Consider the following 23,373-nt stretch of genomic DNA (forward strand, 5'->3'; position numbering starts at 1 on the left):
TACCATCAACAAAAGGGGTTTCTGGGAATCGAAAGGCGTGAGGCAAGTATTAGAAAGCAACGCCGATTTCAACTGGCGAAAGGCACGTTCGCATTCCGTCGTGCAGACGAACGGAACACCTGCACGGCGTAAGCAATGAAGCGGAGCTGAAAGAGAAGAGGCATTGCGCACATTCACTCACACCTTGTGATTCTACATTGTTCAATGTTCTTGCGACCTCCTGACGCAATGCGTGAGGAACATTGCGCGCTCTGAAAAATTGCGGTTGCGCGTTGACCTTCAGTTCCAAATGTGCTTAATAGTTTTTAGCGCAACCTAAGCCCGGTGCAATAATGTCTGCAAATTCGTCACATAAGCGAGAAACACTGTCTGAAGGCACAGTGTGATTGACTGATAGGATCTGATTTACAATAGACATGTTAAACAACTGAAATAAATCTAAGCCAAACAAGTTCACTGCAGTAGAAGAACGAAGAACGTAAAATGACACAAGTTTTGATTGTCCCTTGTATGTTGCAAGAAGAGAGCACTGTCCTAACACAGGAAGTGTCTGTCCGGAATATGTAGTGAGCTTAACATTTGCGGCACGCAACGGAGGTGCGCCCAGTTGTGTGTACGTGTCGTGATTGAGCAATGAAACTGCAGCTCCGGTATCGAGCTGGAATGGTATCACTTTGCCTTCAAAGTCTAAGTCCACAAAAAGTTTATTGTCCTGCTGACGACAAGAGTGACTGTTTTGTGCAATAGGAATAGACACTGGGACAGAACCACTTGCTAATTGACGTGATTTCCGGCGACGTCGACGCACAGTTTTGGTGGGACGAACACAGTCACTGTTAGAGAAAGTAGCACTGGACGAATCGGAATTAACTACATGAATGTCCATGGGCGAAGGTCCACGATCCTGAGTGTCCTTGGTTCGATTCCAGCGTGAAGCAAAGGGCCTGGAATGATTGTGATTGTCTGATCTGAGCTTTTTCTGGCAAACACTTTGAACATGTCCTTTCCTATTGCAGAAAAAGCAAATAGCGTGGCGTGACGGGCAATGTTCACGCGAATGTCTAGTGGCACACCGCGGGCACGATTTCACTGCATTTGTGGGCTGGCGCAGCACACCTGGTTTATAACGCGGTGGCAGCTGCGTTTGTTTGCGCGAGGGCAGTTGACCGGGCCGCGCAGCTCGCCCGGCGGGCCGGTTAATGTTACACACTGCTGGCGAAGTTTCAAAAGATTCCTGAGCACAGTCAAGTGTGTCTTGTCTATCTAATATGTCGATCACTTGTTGAAGGGAGGGATTAACTAGTTTCAATATTTGCTCCCGTATGCGAACATCAGAAACGTTCTGTGCAATTGCATCACGTACCATTGTATCGGAATAAGAAAGACCACAGTCACAGTCAAAAGAACACTCCCTAGTAAGTTCTTGCAATGTCGCTACCCACTCCCTATGAGTTTGACCGGCCGTACGTTTTGTACGAAAGAACGTATACCATTTTGCATCCACATTAACTGTTTCTTTGAAATAGGCATCTAAAGCAGACAAAATTTCCTCGTAGGACAGAGTTGCTACGTCGCGTTGGGGAAACAATTTCACTATCACACGGTAGGTGGACACACCAACACAAGAAAGCAAAAACAGCTGTCACTCATTACCTTGAATTCTGTAGGCGGCGAGGTGGAAGGCAAACTGGCGGGACCATTCCCGCCAAGTCTCGTGGGTTTCATCAAAACTTTGAAATGGTGGTGCAACGGCAGGTTGTGGCTGCGGTACCGGTGAAGCGGCGGCGGCCGCATCGGTTTGAATGGCACGTTGACCCTGGACGAGCTGTCCAAGGGCATCCAATAACGCCTGCGTCTGCTGATTCTGCAAGCGATAAAATTCGGACAGTACATCTGGAGAATGTGGCGAAGCCATGACACAAATAAATTAGGGCAAAGTAAAACACAAGATCCTTTGTAGAGTCGTCGCCATGTGATGTGTCGGCAGCTGGGCCAACACCTTGTAGTTCGAGATGGCTGAAAATGCACGCTAGACTAACGCAGACGGGCGTGAAGTACTGGAACAGGCTACGTAATTAATGCTATGGAGAAAAGTACGTAGCTGGATTAATACTTATCTTTAATCAATCATTGTGGTACATCGCTCTTGACTATACACAGGAGACTTTAATTACAATCACTGTAAGGCTAATGGCGCCTTGCTAGTTCGTAGCCATTAACTTAGCTGAAGGCTATTCTGTCTCTCGGCTAATGAGAGAGAAAGGCTTCATACATCTAGTCGCTAGCTACGTCGTCCGTACAACTGGGGCGAGTGCTTGTTCGTATCACGAGACCTGCCTTGTGGTGGCGCTAGGTCTGCGATTACACAGTGGCGACACGCGGGTCCAACATGTACTAAATGGACCGCGGCCGATTTAATCTACCACCTAGCAAGTGTGGTGTCTGGCGGTGACACCACAAATACAATGTGATATAAACTGTTGAATGAACTTAACGAGTGTAGTTAATTACACTTAAAGTTAATTTTTAGATGATCACAAGGTCTAAAGCTTGTAAAATTATGGATCAGGAACAGCAAGTTGGGGAAACTTCAGAACCAATCACGGCTATGAAAGTTAGTAAAGAAGGGCCAGACTGGTCTGAGTTAGTAAATCTAATCAAAGCTCAAGATGCTCAAGTAATTGGTAAATTAGATGCTCAGTGTACAACTTTAAATGCTAAATTGGACGTTCAGAATGAAACTTTTGGATGGTTAAGTGCCAAGGTAGATCTATAAAGTAAAGAATATAGTAATCTATGTGAAGGCATGGGAGATTTGAGGACTGAATTTGATGCTTTAAATACTAAAGTAGAGAATTTTAAGATATATCTAAAGAAAGAACTGACTAGTTCCCTGCACCTTCATGTAAATCAAATGTTCACTGATTTTAGTAGAAAACAGAATGCTAACTTCCAGGAGTTATCAAAAAAGTTAGAATTAGAGATTAAGGACAGCTGAAATAATGTAGAATCAGAAATCAATGATAAATTAGGATCTTTCAAAAATGTGTGTAATGTTATATTTAATGCTGTAAAGCAGGGACTGACCACTTTAAAGGAAAGTGTAGATAAGCAGAGTGGTTAATGCCTGCCCTTCAGTCACAAATTAGAGTAGATATGGTAGGTCAGAATTTCAAAGAGAATATGTCCAACATTGACATTATGAACGTACGTAGTTTGGAGGAGCCATTTGAACAAATTGTAGACTGAGAAGTGACAGAGAGAATAACCTCCAGAAATGTTTTGATTATTGCTTCTTCCAAACTTACTGATAACTATAAGGTTATAGATGACTTATGGAAAGAATTCAAATTTGCCCAGGACAGAGTAGAAAACAGAGTAACTTCACCTAATGTTGTGTTATCTCGTAAAGTGGTGATTGTTTTGCAGTGGAGAGACTTCCAAACTAAATTTAACGAGAAGTACTGGTCTGCACTTGCCCAAGTGAAGTTAATATCAGATCCATGGAATCTAGGCAGAGTTGTCAATCCCCCAGGGATGTTAACATTCTGAGTTGACGGGCAGAGTGATGACTGTCAGATACAAAGTTGTTTTTGGTATTTCTTCCAAAATAATTTTCCTGCACCGAATTCCTTGCAAATCTTAAATTATTCTGTCATGTATTTTGAAAATCTTGAACTATGCTGTAATCCTTACTTGGAAAACTGGATATGACAATAAAACAAATATCAATTTAGATGAAATAAATGGAATAAGAATATTATGTTTGTGAAAAATATAATGTGATGAGGTGAACGACTATTATACTATAGTGTATAATTTTCTATTTTGTGTAGGATACTTTATACAAAGTAAGCAAGAACACATTTAAACACAAACAATAAAATTACAGAGTAAAAACCTGTCACAATGTGAGAACCACCAGGCGTCATTGTGGAAAAGATATGTGTGCACAGGAAAACATGCACACATACACATATACATACGTATATGTGAAAACTATGATGGTTCTACATTGCCTATAAAACTATCATACATATAAATAAGTACCTTAAAACGAAGACGATTCTACCTCAAGTCTACGTAAGAAGGGAGGCGTGGGCAAAGGAAAAAAATGCAAGCAAGAGTGGAATTGGTCATGGTAGTCATGCAAATTTGGTATAATAAATATTCTGATAAAGTGACAAATTGTAGAATAGTGGTACCCGAATGGCCTAAGTAAGCATATTACCTGCTGAATAGTGTATACAGACATGGTATCTACTGGAAGTTCAGAAGTTGATAAGCAGAGGAGGACTCGAGAGATTAGATGAAGTATTAAGAGGCACATGCAAAGTGCAGAGTAGATTTGCAAATTTATCAGAAAATATTTAGTTACAGTATACATAGGAAGGTATACAGGGTGTGTATGACCAGGGACAACTGGGAGATCTGGGAAAAACTCGGGAATTTATTCATCTGGGAGAAAACTGGCATAAACCTTCGAATTTTTTGGATTTTTTTTTTTTTTCTTTTTTCTTTTTTTTTAGCTTTCTGTTAAATTTTTGTAATTTTAACTGCTAAGAAATAATATTCTAACAAAGGATATTATGTATCCCACTACTGCAGAATAATACTGCAGCAATAAAACATGAACAAGAGAAAAAAAATGAAAATAAAACTTAAGTTGCAAAGGAAATGCGCTATATACAACAATGCATACAAGCGTCTGCCAACAGCAAAATGTGTTATCTACATCTACATCTACATCTATACTCCGCGAGCCACCTTACGGTGTGTGGCGGAGGGTACTTATTGTACCACTATCTGATCCCCCCTTCCCTGTTCCATTCACGAATTGTGCGTGGGAAGAACGACTGCTTGTAAGTCTCCGTATTTGCTCTAATTTCTCGGATCTTTTCGTTGTGATCATTCCGCGAGATATATGTGGGCGGTAGTAATATGTTGCCCATCTCTTCCCAGAATGTGCTCTCTCGTAATTTCGATAATAAACCTCTCCGTATTGCGTAACGCCTTTCTTGAAGTGTCCGCTACTGGAGCTCGTTCAGCATCTCCGTAACGCTCTCGCGCTGACTAAATGTCCCCATGACGAATCGCGCTGCTTTTCGCTGGATCATGTCTATCTCTTCTATTAATCCAACCTGGTAAGGGTCCCATACTGATGAGCAATACTCAAGAATCGGACGAACAAGCGTTTTGTAAGCTACTTCTTTCGTCGATGAGTCACATTTTCTTAGAATTCTTCCTATGAATCTCAACCTGGCGCCTGCTTTTCCCACTATTTGTTTTATGTGATCATTCCACTTCAGATCGCTCCGGATAGTAACTCCTAAGTATTTTACGGTCGTTACCGCTTCCAATGATTTACCACCTATGGCATAATCGTACTGGAATGGATTTCTGCCCCTAAGTATGCACATTATATTACATTTATCTACGTTTAGGGAAAGCTGCCAGCTGTCGCACCATGCATTAATCCTCTGCAGGTCCTCCTGGAGTACGTACGAGTCTTCTGATGTTGCTACTTTCTTGTAGACAACCGTGTCATCTGCAAATAGCCTCACGGAGCTACCGATGTTGTCAACTAAGTCATTTATGTATATTGTAAACAATAAAGGTCCTATCACGCTTCCCTGCGGTACTCCCAAAATTACCTCTACATCTGCAGATTTTGAACCGTTAAGAATGACATGTTGTGTTCTTTCTTCTAGGAAATCCTGAATCCAATCACAAACCTGGTCCGATATTCCGTAAGCTCGTATTTTTTTCACTAAACATAAGTGCGGAACCGTATCAAATGCCTTCCTGAAGTCCAGGAATACGGCATCAATCTGCTCGCCAGTGTCTACGGCACTGTGAATTTCTTGGGCAAATAGGGCGAGCTGAGTTTCACATGATCTCTGTTTGCGGAATCCATGTTGGTTATGATGAAGGAGATTTGTATTATCTAAGAACGTCATAATACGAGAACACAAAACATGTTCCATTATTCTACAACAGACTGACGTAAGCGAAATAGGCCTATAATTATTCGCATCTGATTTATGACACTTCTTGAAAATGGGAACGACCTGCGCTTTCTTCCAGTGGCTAGGTACTTTACGTTCTTCCAGCGATCTACGATAAATTGCTGATAGAAAGGGGGCAAGTTCTTTAGCATAATCGCTGTAGAATCTTAAGGGTATCTCGTCTGGTCCGGATGCTTTTCCGCTACTAAGTGATAGCAGTTGTTTTTCAATTCCGATATCGTTTATTTCAATATTTTCCATTTTGGCGTCCGTGCGACGGCTGAAGTCAGGGACCGTGTTACGATTTTCCGCAGTGAAACAGTTTTGGAACACTGAATTCAGTATTTCTGCCTTTCTTCAGTCGTCCTCTGTTTCGGTGCCATCGTGGTCAACGAGTGACTGAAAAGGGGATTTAGATCCGCTTACCGATTTTACATATGACCAAAACTTTTTAGGGTTCTTGTTTAGATTGTTTGCCAATGTTTTATGTTCGAATTCGTTGAATGCTTCTCTCATTGCTCTCTTTACGCTCTTTTTCGCTTCGTTCAGCTTTTCCTTATCAGCTATGATTCGACTACTCTTAAACCTATGGTGAAGCTTTCTTTGTTTCCATAGTACCTTTCATACATGATTGTTATACCACGGTGGATCTTTCCCCTCGCTTTGGACCTTAGTCGGTACAAACTTATCTAAGGCATACTGGACGATGTTTCTGAATTTTTTCCATTTTTGTTCCACATCCTCTTCCTCAGAAATGAACGTTTGATGGTGGTCACTCAGATATTCTGCGATTTGTGCCCTATCACTCTTGTTAAGCAAATATATTTTCCTTCCTTTCTTGGCATTTCTTATTACACTTGTAGTCATTGATGCAACCACTGACTTATGATCACTGATACCCTCTTCTACATTCACGGAGTCGAAAAGTTCCAGTCTATTTGTTGCTATGAGGTCTAAAACGTTAGCTTCACGAGTTGGTTCTCTAACTATCTGCTCGAAGTAATTCTCGGACAAGGCAGTCAGGATAATGTCACAAGAGTCTCTGTCCCTGGCTCCAGTTCTGATTGTGTGACTATCCCATTCTATACCTGGTAGATTGAAGTCTCCCCCTATTACAATAGTATGATCACGAAACTTCTTCACGACGTTCTGCAGGTTCTCTCTGAGGCGCTCAACTACTACGGTTGCTGATGCAGGTGGTCTATAGAAGCATCCGACTATCATATCTGACCCACATTTGATACTTAACTTAACCCAGATTATTTCACATTCGCATTCGCTAATAACTTCACTGGATATTATTGAATTCTTTACTGCTATAAATACTCCTCCACCATTGGCGTTTATCGTATCCTTGCGGTATATATTCCATTCTGTGTCTAGGATTTCGTTACTGTTCACTTCCGGTTTTAACCAACTTTCCGTTCCTAATACTATATGCGCACTATTTCCTTCAATAAGAGATACTAATTTAGGAACCTTGCCCTGGATACTCCTGCAGTTTACCAATATTACGTTGACTTTTCCTGTTTTTGGTCTCTGAGGACGGACGTTCTTTATCAACGATGATAATGTCCTCTCTGGTAAGCCGTCAGGTATTTTATCGTTTCGCCCAAGGGGGGGTCCCTCTAACCTTAGGCCTTAGGAGGACTGTTAAGTGCTTCATAACAACAAATTGCCTCCGTCATTGATGAGCATGGTGTCACAACTGTTTATTTTAGATTTGTTTGAGCAGCGCGGGCTCATGCACATGCGCAGTTGAGTCATGCATGTATAGTACCTTCTCCTGCTTCTGGCTACAGAAGTACGACTGTCAACTCTATAAGCAGCAGCTGCAGCAAAATGCTACCCAGAAAAATTTTACTGGCGCGTGCAAGTTGCCAGATTCACTGGGGGCAAACCGGGGCATCTACCATGGGCGGCAATTTCAGGGGAATAGGAAGGGGCCACCAAATTCATATTCTTGAGGAAAGAAACCTTGTTTCACAAAGCACCTAGTATCCAGCGCACGTTGGTCTGTTGATTATTCAAATAATTTTGAAATGAATCCCTGTTGGTTTTTGAACATTCTAGAACATATTCTAAGTTTATTTCTTAATGAATAATAAGTTGAATTTTGATTGCATGTATAGTGTATGTCATGTATCTGCCAGGGGAATCAGTGTCACATCTACAAATAAACTTTCCTGCAGACAGAAGGGGACGGAGCTCTATGAGCTGAGCAGAATAAAGCTGAACTGTGAATGGCAATTGCTGTTTGTTTATGTGGATGATTGTGTTTGCGAATGATCAGCATTGTTATAATTACCAGCAAAATCCATGGATTCAGACTACCAGAGTGGAAATAAACGACTAACAGGGATCATAGGTAAGAAGCATTACGTATTTTCTTCTTGGTGTATCCAAGAAAATTAAATTTTGATAGAAAATTTTTGGGCAGACCACAAAACTAGTAAGGACCAGTTGTACTATCCAGGGTAGTAGCCACCTGAGTTGCATGGAAAACGCGTTGTATGAACACATAATATCGTCTGACCAGAGAATAAACGCGGGATAACTAAAGCATTGATTGTGGCAGGGCCAGCAAAGTGAACCGGAGAATAAGTTACAGAATTAGTGATGACAAGATTGTTTGGAAGAATGAGGAAGGAGAAGAAACAGGGACATCACACAAAGTTTGGAAGAATAACATAATTCCAAATTTATATGAAAATTTCATACTCCTACTTTTCAATCTCATGCTTGAGAAGCTGGAGCATATGAATGAAATGTGAAACTATTTCCGAACATAAATCTTTTTCATGCAATGTAAACTTTCTCGGCCGGTATTGTCTTCACTTACCTCCGAGGATGTCTCCCGCAGTCAGAGACGAAACGTCAGGAGACAGTTTTACACTTTGACCACAGCCTATCAGCCCGGAAGTTTTAAGTGAAGATAAATCTTTTTGCTTGTAGTAGGCCAGATAGGCATTTGATATTGGTACTTCGTGAATTATATTTTCTTGTGTTATAAAAATGACCATTTGTGCCAAAACAGTCTCGTTTATTTGGTGTGTGTTACAGTAGCTGCGATATTAGACAGGCCTATTTCATTTTATCTAGCAGACAGTGACAAAATACATGTAATCAGATTGAGAAACCGCACAAGTCTTGAGTACTGTATGTATTAACAACTTTCTCAGTATTAGAGATTCCTTTTTTTCATGTAGCAAAACATTTGACAACCTTTGATGAGGTAATATATTCTTTCCCAGAAAGGAAAGCATGCCATGTAAAGCTGTAACAAGGTTGGAGAGAAAAATGCTAGAACTTATGGACTGAAGAAATGTGTACTGTCTTCCTTGTCTCTTCTACTGATTTCATGTATCATATATTTAATTTTATTTCACACAAAAAAGCAAGTTATTAGCTATAGGCAATAAAGAATGCAAATTTTCTGAATAGTTCTTGTTCTCCCGGTTACAAATTATCCCATCCAATATTGATTGCGAGGTTTTTTTCCTGATGCACAGAGCAGTCTGAGTTAGTGTTGGAAATTTGATAATCTCCACGTGACCGGCTTTTACATTTAGTGATTTTGCTGCTTCCTCTTCATTCATTGCTGTCACGTCAAATAAAAACAAAATGGATTTCTGTGGCCGGGAGCCATCAAGTGAATTAAAATACACTGACACGAGTACGGAAGGCTAAAATATGTTATTAGTTTCAGATTTTATTTTATTTTATTTCCACCTTTCTGACAGCCATGTATTAATCACCTTGCACAACAATGAAGTTATTTTTGTCGATTTGCTAAAGAAATTTGGCTTTCATTAATCTTTTCCAATGAGAGAGTCAATTTATTTGAAACATAGTGTTTCTTACCACACTATTGGCTAGTTTCAACTGTTCACTGCATTTCAAAAGTGCATGTTTTCATCTTCTAGCACGTATGACATTCTGCCATAATGAAGAACCAAACATTAGATAATACAGTACCGGTACTCCAAGAAAATTCATATCCGAATCTGCACATATGAATGTGCACTTTAAGCTGAATTATGCATTTTAGTATGGTGCACAAAATGCTCTTGGAGTATTCTCTGATGTCTTGTTTCTTTTAGAGTCCTGACATGAATCCTATAGAAAACCTTTGGGATGTTTTGGAATGCCGACTTCATGCCAGGCCTCACTAACTGACATCGATACCTCTCCTCAGTGCAGCACTCCATGAAGAATGGGCTGCCATTCCCCAAGAAACCTTCCAGTAACTGATTGAACATATGACTGCGAGAGTGGAAGCTGTCATCGAGGATAAGGGTGGGCCAACACCATATTGAATTCCAGCATTACCGATGGAGAGCGCCACAAACTTTTAAGTCACTTTCAACCACATGTCTGGATGGATACTTTTGATCACATAGTGTAGGTAGGGGGTAATGAAGAATCCAGTAAGCAGAAATAAGGTTTACAAGATCTACTTTATGATACATGAGCTGATCACCTCTGAAATGAAAATGTTGGTAGTAAATAGTATAGTGGTAACAACTGAAACACATAGGATAGAGGAGGTGACACATGAGGAGAGAATAATGGATAAGAAGTATCCAAAGATAATGTACATACGGTATCACTTCATGTTGTCTTAATTTATTTGGGATGCAACTCCCTATGCTCATAAATTTTTTCCCATTAAGTCTTTTGCTACAGTCTGTTCAAAGACCAATTTGTCTTCCTGCCTCACCTCGCTATAGGGAGTCCAACAGGAAACTCCCTTGCCCCACCTGCCACTCTCATGGTCCTACATACCACCGATTGTGAATGATCCATGCACAAGAAGAGAAATGTGCCCAGGTAGCCATGAACATTAGAACTTCATTGCAACACAGAAGGTACATGATAATGCTGAGCAAGTGAATCAGCTTCCTAGAGAAAGCAACATAAAAATAGACCTGATAGGCTGTAGGGTTTTCACTAATGTGAGAATCATTCTCAAAGGTGCAAGTTGAGGATTACAAGTTGCACTGGCGATGTCCCAGATTCCAATGTTGTGTGTTGCACTCGGAGGAAAAGTTGTGACTGCAAGAGCAGCAAAAATTTGACAACAGTCATCCCCACAGAGGAGATGGAAGTGCCATTCAGGAAGTGAAGACCTGGAAGAAAAATACAGGAGTCAGGCAAGGACATCATGGAGGAGGGATGGTGTGATGGAATGACACTGGCAGAAAGACACCAGAATGAAGTAGCACAAGACAGAGACAAGATAAATTGAGTAAGAATGAGTCAAAGAATCACAGAACTTGAGAGAACAAAAGTGTATGGTCATCTGCAACCCAAAGGAAACAGAAGCAATGTTTTTTAAACACGGAGCAAAACTGTGCAAACACTGTTTGGTAGCACATAAACACAGAGAGAAAGTCTACCTGATGGAACACAAGACACTGGGAATAAGTAATGAAAATTGCTCAAAAAGACAGATATTCCTGAGTAGCCAAGAAGAATAGAGCTTCATTGCAAAACAGACTGTATGTGATAAAATGCAGCAAATGAAACAACTTTCTACTGAAGGCAAGGTAGAGATCATCTTGATCCACTAAGAGATTGTCACTAATAGGAGAATTATTCTTGAAACTTCCAGTCCTGCACTCTGTCTGTAACAACTGACAAACACTGCTGTAGGCACCATCAGTATAGGTTGCACTGGCAATAGCAATATTGTGTAACACACTCCTAGGAATATAGTCTTGGCACTACAAAGTAGATAGTTGGTGTCGAGTCTGGAACTTGGATTGGGTGGTGAGCCATGGTACAGTGACCTGTAAAGGCTGACCAGTGGAGGAATACTGGAAAATTGTCTAGTGTCACATGGCTCATGGATGGGAACTATGCTGTGGCTGGCACAGACAAGATGAGCTGCACAGAGTTTGGGTTTCAGGCCTCTTAACGTGGCAGCAACAGGCAGCCCTGTGTTGTGTGGTATAAGGCTTGATTTTAAGGCAGCAACCAGATGCTGCACCACCCACTTCTGCCTCATTCCTAGTGTGTCTCCTACTCAATACAGTTGCCATACCCATCAGTTTTTCTTCCTGCCTCACCTCTAGAAAGATTCCAGCTGAGAAATACCCCATCCCATCTGCTACTCATACTTCTGGCTACATGTACCCATCTCTAAGTAATGAAAGGAGTGTTACAATGTATGTGTTTTATGTGGCAATTTAACTGCATGAACAGCAAAAATGTAGTAGGCCTAAGTGACAAACATTTTTCCTAATATATTGTGTGGGTATTCCTGAGAAAAATTAATTATAGTTTGAAATTTTAGGTGAAGTTTTTTGCTAGTCACTAGGTGCTCTCTTTGCAAAAAAACTGGATTAATAAAATGTGGGTTTATGCCTGCAGTGAGTGAGGCTGCATATATGGTCATACACACAGTTTGTAACTATAAAACTTGCCATAGTGAATTTACCTTGTAACATAATATTGTATGTTTTAATAGGTAAATTACTACATAATTTCAAATTTTAAAATTTGTTCAATATTTATGTGAAATGTTGGCATTAAAAGATTGTTTGACCCTGAAGGTCTTTTGATAGCCAGCCTGCAACTGGAGTAAAGTTCTGGCTTTCTGGAACATCGTTAGTAATTTTGATTCTTGTACATAATTGAGTCGGTTAGATGCTCAGTTATACACTGAATAGCAGGGACTCTAAAAGATTGAAATAATTGATTCTGTTCTTTTTCATTTCATCGTGAAACTATCTAAGTTTCTCATTTGGTTCTTTTAATTTTGCAGATAAAGTATTTGATAAATTAACTCAAAATTTCTTTTTCTGTCAATCAGGCCCGCTGCAGGAAGAGCTCCCACCAATTGAAGTGGAAAGCGAGAGTGCAGGGAGCACTTCTGAGACTGGCAGAGAGGGTAAGTTTCACCAGTAGCAAAAAGTTTGCTTTTGTAGCATATGATTAGCCCGGACCCCTTCTTGGCCTCCTTACAGGGTGCTTGCAAATTTTATCAGAACAGGGTTCTGAGCCATCACAATACTTCCTCCTTTTGTGTGTTGCTGTGCACATTCCCATCTTATTCAATCATATTGACTCCTTCCCACATATCTTATTTATCTCCACTTCATTCTCATTATGTGTTCCACTCCAGTCTGTTTCCTGACACCACAATTTTGTAACTTCTTTTTCACTGGTAACTGAAATGTTGTCTCAAGTCCAAATTCTTTACTGAACAACCCAAAAGATTTCTCAAAGAATACTCACATACTGACTCTTCATTTAGGAGAGAGACTCTCCTTAACACATTGGAGCCTAACAGGTCAGCAAATCAGTTAATATTTGGATCCTGAGAAAATTTGCTACATGTTAAAATTTCTTAATAAATTCACTAATCTACTTTAGGCAGTGTATCAGCTTAGCCTTCAATCCTTCCTCTTTATGAATATGTATACATTTAGTATTGTACAGGGATTTGTAGATACCATTCTAAAGATACTGTTTTCAGAATTTTTATTTTTCCCCGAATTGGAAAAATTTTCATAAATCGTCAGAAAGGGTAGGCTTTATATCACTTGTTAGCAGGAAATACTAGATGCTTCTCTTATAGGCAAAGTGTTTTATTGGAAAATATTTTTTTCTCGTTTTTACAAATTAGAGAATTTTCCTCTGGCTGAAATCTTCCAAAACACTCGGGAACACAAACGCCTGTGTTACATGGGCTACAGTAGTATCTGGTCTCTTTCCTCACTACCGTTCCTGCAGCTTTCCTTTCTTCCCAACAGACCTTGCATCTTCTGATTAGGTTTCCTTTCTTTTCTGTTTGTGGCAGTTTATAAGGAAAATGATGCTCTGTGAGTCTGTTTGCACTTGCAACTCCAGATGCTGAATGTGTGTCCTTATTTAGCTCCGCTTCTCCTTTTTGAACAAATTGCTTTGCTAATTTATGGGTAAAATCTTCTAATGTACTCTTTTTTCATATTTTGGTATTGTGAATAATGTTGGCATTCACAACTGCCCCCATAAAAATATGGAAGAAATTCTTTTTCTACCATTTTACTGTCTTTCACTGGAAGGGATAGTAACTCATCAGCTGGTCTCCTCTGGCAGCAGCTGTTTTAGACAATTTGTAGTCTAGTACAACTTCTGGCTTTACTACATCTCCATATCCACTCCGGGATTTTACACAGATAAGTGTTAACAACATGGGTACAGCACATTTGTCATCCTATTTGCAACAAAATGCCATTTCTCCTTTCTTTAGTTCTTGATTTATTAGGGTCTCTAGGCAAACCTATCTTGTTCTTCATGACAGTTACAATTTCCAATGTATTTCTTTCCCATAGTTCTTCAAGGACTGCAGGACTTATATAAAATCTGTCTATATATACCACTTGTCTTTTTCCCAAGTAGGAAGAACATAGCCTCAACAGCAGGGATTTGACAGAATTGTCAACATTTCCTTTTCCTTTAGTATAAACTTCAGCATCACACATGTAAACCCATTTGAGCAACACTTACATCATACAGTTTTATCCCATACTTTTCTGGTTCAAAAATGTTTGAAATGGCTCTGAGCACTATGGGATTTAACATCTATGGTCATCAGTCCCTTAGAACTTAGAACTACTTAAACCTAACTAACCTAAGGACATCACACAACACTCAATCATCATGAGGCAGAGAAAATCCCTGACCGGGAGTCGAACCCGGGAACCCAGGCACGAGAAGCGAGAATGCTACCGCACGACCACGAGCTGCGGACTACTTTTCTGGTTTGCCTTTCATATAAACATACAATCCAATTCTTCCTTGAAAAGGATAGTCAGATTTTGTGATGGCTAAAAGACTTTTCTGCATCTTTCTGTGAAAAAGTCCCAAACTGTTCTTATTTTCTGCAGATGGCCATGGCCTGGTTCTTGTTGAAGTATTCATAGTGCATTATTGTTCACATGCAGCATCATGAATATGAGAAATACTATATCTTGTGACATTAGCAGAGAAGCAAATGATGAAGCAAGCACAGGGTCTTCAAATCAATAATCCCTAAGTTAGGGTTTCTTTGCAACACACACATGCAAAACGATTGTAAAAAATGTTATACTTTGTGTATCCTCACTGCTCTCCATTTCTTCCATAAAGATTTTGGTTTGATTCTGTTCTGATGGGAAAAGTTCAGAAATAATATCTGTAGCATATATATTTGTCTCTGACTTGACTTTTAGAAACATGCTGTGATCAAAGAATTGCAACACACAGTCTAGTTCTGTTGATAATGCATCAACAGGAACCTGAATTCCACTTGTTTCTTCAAACAGAGGTAATTCAGGGAGTGCATCAGAATGAGACCATTCATTATGAAGGGCAGGATGTTGAACTGAATGACAAACCTGACTAATAGAAAATTGTGCATTAGCCTCTTCATACTCACTACCACCATTTCTATCAGCAGCAGAGGTTTCGCTCTCCAGCTCACGTGAGTCATCGTAATCTTCTGAAAAACCACTGAGGTTATCCAAAAGATTGTCGATTTCTGAACCATTGTTCAAGAGGTCTTCAATATCCAAGTTTGACAAGCGACTTCTGTTAGCCATATTCACTATTTATATGTTTTTACATATGGGAGGGTTTTGCACAATGGCACAACATGGCAGCCGGCATAGAACAAAACACCCTTCAACAAAATTCAGAGTCCACGCACATTTCACTTAACACTGAGACCATTCAAGAGAGACTGGTGTGCACTACCCATCAACAGTGCACTTACAACAAGCTAAACAGTTATTCTCGCCATTTACAAACATAAAATATGTGTTTAAATCACAAATAAGTAAGACAGAAGTGAAGAATGTACGACATATGTCCATCAAATTTTATGGTTCAAACATAGTGAACGTAACTAGTAGGTTCGTCAGCTCTAATGTGTTAATAACTAAAGGCAATACGTGGATTAGTTGTTACTATGCAGAATCTTAATGACAGCTCAACTTCATCTTTGTTCTCCTGATGTAATGACAGTTGTCACAGTGCTCACAGATCTAAGGGCAAGACATATCACTGAACCAGGATGAGATGGCATGGAATAAAGCACTCGCATCAGCAGGTACAGTGAAGCATTGTAGAGCAGCTATTGTTGTCCCATCCTGCAGAAATTCTTCATTCACCTCCACCAGATTTCATGCACAAGAGAGAAATCTCCTAAAGCATAGAAAAGTTTAAATCATTCATTTGAACTAAAAAGTGACTTCATGGCAGCCACCATCATTCATTGGTACTATAGACATTGTGAAATATATAACATTACCAAAGTAATAGGTTACATCCCAGTTGGTATTCATTAAACATTACAATCACCAAAAATATTTATTTTCTACAGTTACACACCCAAGTACCTTTCTAAAATGATAGAAGAGCCACTCTTCTTGCTACAATAGTGGCCATATGAACTTCCTAAAATCTTCTTAAAATACTTTCCTGGTTTTTAAATTGATACCACATGCACTTCACAGATAGGTATTCTTTTCACTGTGAATCATGAGCTTAACACGCATTGCTTAGAAAGTCAATAAAACTAACTTTGTGTTATTTAGCTCGTGTATCTCAGAGAGTGCAGTGTAATGTAAAAGTAACTGTGTAGATATTTTTGCTGTTTGGGATCTGCTTCCAGTAATTTTCAGATAGGTCTCTGGTACATGAAACGGAGGCAAATGGTCATTCTCTCGATGATCCTCCAGATCTTGTACTGACTTCTGTATGCTGACAGGTGTCCCTCCTGAAATGAGTCTATGATCAACACAAATGCTGTCTCTCATACGACTTTCACTGTGTAGTGTCTGCCATAAGGACTGCAACTCGAAAGACTAGGAATCATTTCACATTAACTTATGTTGCCATAGTCATTGCAAACTATCTTCATTGTGATCACAATGGGCTAGTTAATCCAAATGGATAAAAATTTGATGATGTAACAGACAGTACAGTGCATTTTGTGAAGCTGTAGACATTAGGTGCTGGTTTGACATTGTTCAAAAGATTCTGGATGCTAGAGTAAAGCTAAAATTTTAACAACCTCATCATTATCAAGATGTAAATGTAGTTGTGTTTCTGGCACCACTGAGGGGACATTTTAGAGTAGTTTTGAACTGTCGGTGCACCATTTCCATACTGAGGATCCACCTTTCATAAATACCTTCACGTGATCTTGCTGGAGCTTAATTGCAGCCCCTATTGTATCACAGTCTGAGATTAGATGGTTGACATAGAAATGATTAATTTAAATGTTTGCTGCTTCAGTCTGCTTACTCTGTTTGTGAGCTAATTGTAACAGACACCATGCTGCAAGAAACGTTGCACAAGCAGTTTGATTTGGGAAGGTCTTTAATTGGTATTCCTGAAGTGGTGCAAATCAGTCACTCTTCCACAATATTTGTCAGCAAGCGTGATCTTCATCTGTCACCAGAACTTGTTGATACGTCTTCTCTATATCTGCTGTGAAGGCAGTGCACTGTCTGCAGATAGGCAATATTGTGGATAACAAATCCTGTCGAATGGTTGTTCCTATCATTAGAAAATTGTTTAGTGACAAATTCTGTTCACTTTGGCTGAACAGTCAAACACTACTCTCATTTCAGTAGTCCAGCTGGCTTTCTCAGAGACAGTACTATGTGCCATGCAATACAAAAGGGCATCTGTCACGACTACTGGTTCCTTGAGTCCTAAGTCTTTGTAGTCTCTCAGAAACTCTGTATAGCTTTCTTAAACTTTGGTTGTGTCACTAGCTTTGTTCAGTCTGAGAGAAGCATTTTGCTGCAGTGTGAAAAGAAATGATTAACTGACCTAGCTCTTCTGAAAATGGAAGACGAACAATGAATCTGCCTGTGTAATTTTTAGTTGTGTGTCCCACAAAGTGTATTTACATTGCTGCTCTTCTCATCATTACAACACGATTTAATTCTTTTGTCTCCCAGTATCTCTTCAAGGAAGTTGGAGCACCAGTGTGAGTTTTTGCAAAGCATAAGAAGACTGAACACCTCAATGAAATGTTGAGCTCTACCATTGATACTGCCCAGACGTATACAGCCCGACCCAGTTCTGTCTCTCGAAGGACAGGATGATCAGTTCCTATGAGATAGTCCTTGCCTTCTAGTAGCAATGTAGATTAGTTTCCAGTGCCCTACGTGCTCAGCACTGGAGGACAACCTCTTGCTTTTTCCTCTCAGAATCGCATTAGCTGCAGTGCCATTTATTCTATGCAGGAACTCGGACATGCACTCTGCCCCTCACAGTCTTCTGCTCTGGGACTGGATGATATCCACATCAAAATGTTGCTGAATCTATCATAACCTACTCTGTGCTACCTCCTTCACCTTTAAAATCAACTTTGAGTCGACGGAATCTTTCCCAGAAGGTGGCGGGAGGCTATTGTCATTCCTGTTCCAAATGCCGGAAAGCGCAAATGTCTCCCCTCCAGAATGAGGTTTCCACTCTGCAGCGGAGTGTGCGCTGATATGAAACTTCCTGGTAGATTAAAACTGTGTGCCAGACCAAGACTCGAACTCGGGACCTTTGCCTTTCGCGGGCAAATGCCCCATCATCGAAGCTACCCAAGCATGACTCACACACCGTCCTCATAGGTTTTCTTCTGCCAGAGGATGGGGGTGTGTCGTGCTTGGGTAGCTCAGATGGTAGAGCACTTGCCTGTGAAAGGCAAACATCCCGAGTTCGAATCTTGGTCTGACACACAGTTCTAATCTACCAGGAAGTTTCATATCAGTGCGGACTCCACTGCAGTGTGAAAATCTCATTCTGGAAACATCCCCCAGTCTGTGGCTAAGCCATGTCCCCGCAATATCCTTTCTTTGAAGAGTGCTAGTTCTGCAAGGTTCGCAGGAGAGTTTCTGTAAAGTTTGGAAGGTAGGAGATAAGATACTGGCAGAAGTAAAACTGTGAGGACGGGGCATGAGTTGTGCCTGGGTAGCTCAGATGGTAGAGCACTTGGACATGAAAGGCAAAGGTCCCGAGTTTGTGTCTCGGTCCGGCACACTCAATTCTAATCTGCCAGGAAGTTTAATCTCCCCTCCATCTATCGTGCAATCTCTCTCTCTCGAGTAGTGTATGTAAGGTTTTAGAGCAGATAGTAAATTGCCCATTAGGCTGGTGGTTGGAGACCTGACTCCTATTAACACCTGCAGAATGCAGTTTCTGGAAGCATCATTCCACAGTTGGCCATCTTGTTGCTCTCTCCATTTATATTGTGAACAATTTTCTCAGGAAACATCTAACAATAGCCATATTATGGATTGTCTCATTCTGGAGGTCTTGGGCTCCCTCTTTGTCAACAATTTTGCAATCTACTACAGCTCTCAACAGAACAGACTAACAGCTCTTCAAGAATGTCTTCATTGCCTCCATACATCAAGTATTGAAACCGGCTTCAGATTTTCTCCCAGTAAGACCATCTGTGCTAAAATTGTGGTGTGGCACAGAGTATTATCCCCCTCCTCTATATCTAGACCCTGTTGAACTTCCATTAATGGATGTTAGCAATTTCTTGGGACTTACATTTGACAGAAATCTATGCTGGTCTTCCCACATTTCATATCCTTTGGCTCACTGTCTGCGATCTCTCAACAACCTGCGTGTTCTGAGTGCAACTTCCTGGCGAACTGATCTAGTGGTCCTCCTCCCTCTATATCACCCCTTAGTGCACTCAGAATTGGACGGTGGCAGGTAAGTTTACTCCTCTGCACAGCCATCTATTCTTCGGCACCTAGATCTGGTCCACCACAATGGATTGTGTTTAGTGTCTAAAGCTTTATACACTATCCCTGTGGAGAGCCTTTACACTGTGACTGCTGAATCTCCACTGTACTATTGGTGAGCTGTCCTTCTGAGTCGTTATGCTAGTCATCTGTCTTCTATTCCTGCTCATCCGACCCATGCCCTTTCTTACGATGCCTGCTTGAATTTAGGGTATGCAGCCAGCCCTTCCTCTCTAACTCCTCCATGAGTATGCTTCCTTCAACTGCTACATTTATTTTCCTTCCAATTCCCCAAAACTTTCGAGACAAATGGGGCTACAACGGCACCTCAGCTTCACCCCCCGACCTGCCTTCTCTGTGGCCTATGTCAACTTCCCAAGGATAGTACCTCCCTATACTTTATCATCAGACATTTGCTGCTCTGTGCACACAAATGGAGGATGCCACATTTATTTACACTGACAGCTCCAAGACCCCCTTTGGTGTCGGGAATGGCTATATTATTGAGGACACCCCTAATAAATTTTGGCTTTCCGACCAGTGTTTGTATTTTGCTGCTGAGCTGTACGCTCTTCTCCAGGCTGTGCAATACATCTGTTGCCATCAGTGGATACAGTATATTTTATGATCAGCTTCACTCAGCTCTCTTCTTCTCAGCCTCCAAGCTCTTTGTCCCATGCACCCTCAGGTCCCCCAGATTCTGGACTACCTCCACATGCTCCACTTGGAGCCACCTCTGTGGCATGTTGGTATACATGGAAGCAAGGCAGCTGACATAGTGACAAAGGCTACTGTCTCTCTTCCTTGGACTGCTGTTTGTGTATTTTCCTTCACCGATCTACAGTGTGTTTTATGTCGTGTTGCTCTTCTATGGACACACATTGGTCTGCACTTCAGGATAGTAAATTACGGAAAGTAAAAATATCATCCCTGTAGCTGAACCTCTTCGTCCCAGGCTTGTTGTCGGGTGGAGGGAATTTTAACCAGACTCCAGATTGGGCACTGTCTTTTGAGACATCAACATTTTTAAAGTGGGGATCCTCCCCTGCTCTGTCCCCACTGCTTTCAATCCTGAATGGTGAGACCCTTTTTACTTCAGTGTCCCTATTTTAATCCATTATGTGCCTGTTTACAGCTGTCACCAGATATATCTTCCATTTTAGCAGATAGCCTGCTCTCATCAATGGTGTCCTTGAGTTTATAACTGTTAGTGAGATGACATGAGTCATTTGAAGCTATTTTCAGTGAACCTCCCCCCCCCCCCCCACCCCCCGCCCCCCCCCCCCCCCACCCAACCACCCTTTCAATACTACCTTCCTAAGATTCCCTTCAGTTTTTAGCTTCCCTCCTCCTTCAATTTCACTCACATTGCTGCTGATTCAAAATTCCTGTTTTTACCCTTCACTCAGCCACATAATGGATGCTTGTGACCATAGATGTTTTGCATGCTAAAAGCATTAAAAAAAAATTTAAAGGAAGTTCAGGTGTTGCAGCACCTCTCTTTTTGTAGGAAAGCACAATCTCCTTGATATGTACACTCACTTTTGGACAGATGGCATTTATCCCAGACACTGGAGTGAATCCATTGTTACAACCATACCTAAGCCAGGTAAGAATAATTATCGTCCTTGTAGCTACTGCCCCCATTTATCTCTCTAGCTGTGTCTGCAAGGTGATGGAACCTACAATTCATGGCCGGTTGGTATTGTACATGGAGTCTCGCAAACTACTAAGCACATCTCAGTGTAGATTTCATGCACGCTGCTCTACAATTGACCATCTTGTCACTTTCTCATCCCATGTCATGAATGGCTTACTGTGGAAATAAGAGGCTATGGTCATTCGTTCTGTCTTGGAGGAAGCCTATAACACCTGCTGGACTGGTACCCTCTGTACTCTATACATGTAGGGCTTCCTACGCTGCCTGCCACATTTCCTTTTGAAATTTTGAAAATACTAGGTTTCCAAGGTATGTGTGGATTCAGCCTCTTTTGACATCTTTGTCCTTTAGAAGTGGTGCTTTGAGGCTCCAGCCTGAGAGTCATTCTCTTTGCTATAGTCATTAACCCTACACTGTGGCCTGTTACCACCCCTCACCTCCCCAGGCAGCTCTGACTTCCTTTTCTTTGACAACTTCATGATCTGTTGAAGTTCTCCATGGATTTGTCTCCTTTGTCAGTTTTTTCACCAATGTCTAAATTGTCTTCACTTGTGGAGCATTGACAATGGCATCTGCTTTTCCACTCGTAAAACCAGTTGTATGAATTTCTGTTGACACAATGGGTTTCTTCCACCATCTTTGCATCTTGGAGCTGTTGCCCTTCAGTTCACTGAAACTATGAAGTTCCTTGTACTCGTGCTTGTTAGAAAACTGTCTCGGTCTTCTCACATGTCTTACCTGGCTGCACGCTGTACCTGGTCCCCCCAGTGTCTTATGTATCATGTTGCGGTATTTTCAGGGGAGTGGATGTAACAACCCTCCCCCATTTATACTGATCCTTTATCTGTTTGAAACTAGGATATAGGTGTTTCAATTATTTATCTGCATATCCCTCCATCTTAGATGATAATTCAACAATCTTCCTTAACCAATGGTGACCTTTACAAGAGCCCAGTTGAGAGTCTCTTTGCATAAGCTGGTGAACAACCACTGTCATACAGGCATAATGTCTTCCTGAGAGGATACTCACGCTGTTTGTCTGCCATGCCATGCCACGCCACACACCCTGCGTTGCCTTTTTCAATGATCCCTCAACTGTCAGTATGGGGTGTGACCTTCATTACAGTTACATCTTGCAGCTCAATTCAATTCTTTTCATTTCAATTTTTATTATCACATAACATGCATTATACAATCAAAGATTGTGACATAGGTGAATTGTCAGGTTTACACAATATATAATAATACTAAAAATGGACAATAAACTAATAATATATATGGTGTAACATCTTCAAAGAGGTATTTTAATAACAATTATAATGCATTGTTGCCATTCACAAAATCTTCTACACTATAGTAACATTTATCTTCCAGATATTTTTCCAGGTCTCTTTTGGTACCTTTTGCATTTGGGTTATCCATATCTTTCCATATTTTATTTGCAAATTACATGCCCATATAGTATCAGGTTTCTTCATATGATTTTAAACGGTGGGTGGGTAACATGTAGCTCATTCTATATCTAGTATCATATTGATGCAAGGAGAAGTTGTCCTCAAAAAGTTGTAGGTTTCTTTTTGAGAAAGTGAGAGTTTCATAGATGTATATGCTTGGAATGCTCATTAGATCTAGTTTTACAAATAAAGGTTTATAATGTTACTTTGGTTTTGCTCCCACCATTTCTCGGATGATTCTTTTTTGTAGTCTAAAAGCTCTAAGTAAATTTGTTTTTTCAGACCCCCAGAAAATTATACTATACCTAATGACTGAAACAAAATATGCATTGTATACAGTTTCTCTTACAGCTAAATCAGGAATACTATACAAGATATTCATAATATATGCAAGGCTATTCAGTTGACCCAGTATGTTGTCCACATGGTGACTCCATAACAGGTTTTTATTGACTAATACGCCAAGGAATTTGACACAGAATACAGTCTCTAATTTTTTTTCCATATACCTT

At 40.6% G+C, this 23,373-nt stretch overlaps 1 protein-coding gene across 1 annotated transcript in view; it reads right to left on the bottom strand.

The window, feature by feature from the left end:
• LOC126416567 (uncharacterized) overlaps positions 1-23,373 on the bottom strand; it is a 116,397-nt gene that overhangs the window by 44,689 nt on the left and 48,335 nt on the right. Inside the window, exon 2 of the mRNA XM_050084315.1 lies at positions 15,377-15,569. Within this exon, the coding sequence (XP_049940272.1) occupies positions 15,377-15,569 (193 nt within the window). The remainder of the gene's footprint in view (positions 1-15,376; positions 15,570-23,373) is intronic.

This window comes from Schistocerca serialis, chromosome 8, assembly GCF_023864345.2.
Source record: "Schistocerca serialis cubense isolate TAMUIC-IGC-003099 chromosome 8, iqSchSeri2.2, whole genome shotgun sequence".
Lineage (NCBI taxonomy): Eukaryota > Metazoa > Arthropoda > Insecta > Orthoptera > Acrididae > Schistocerca > Schistocerca serialis.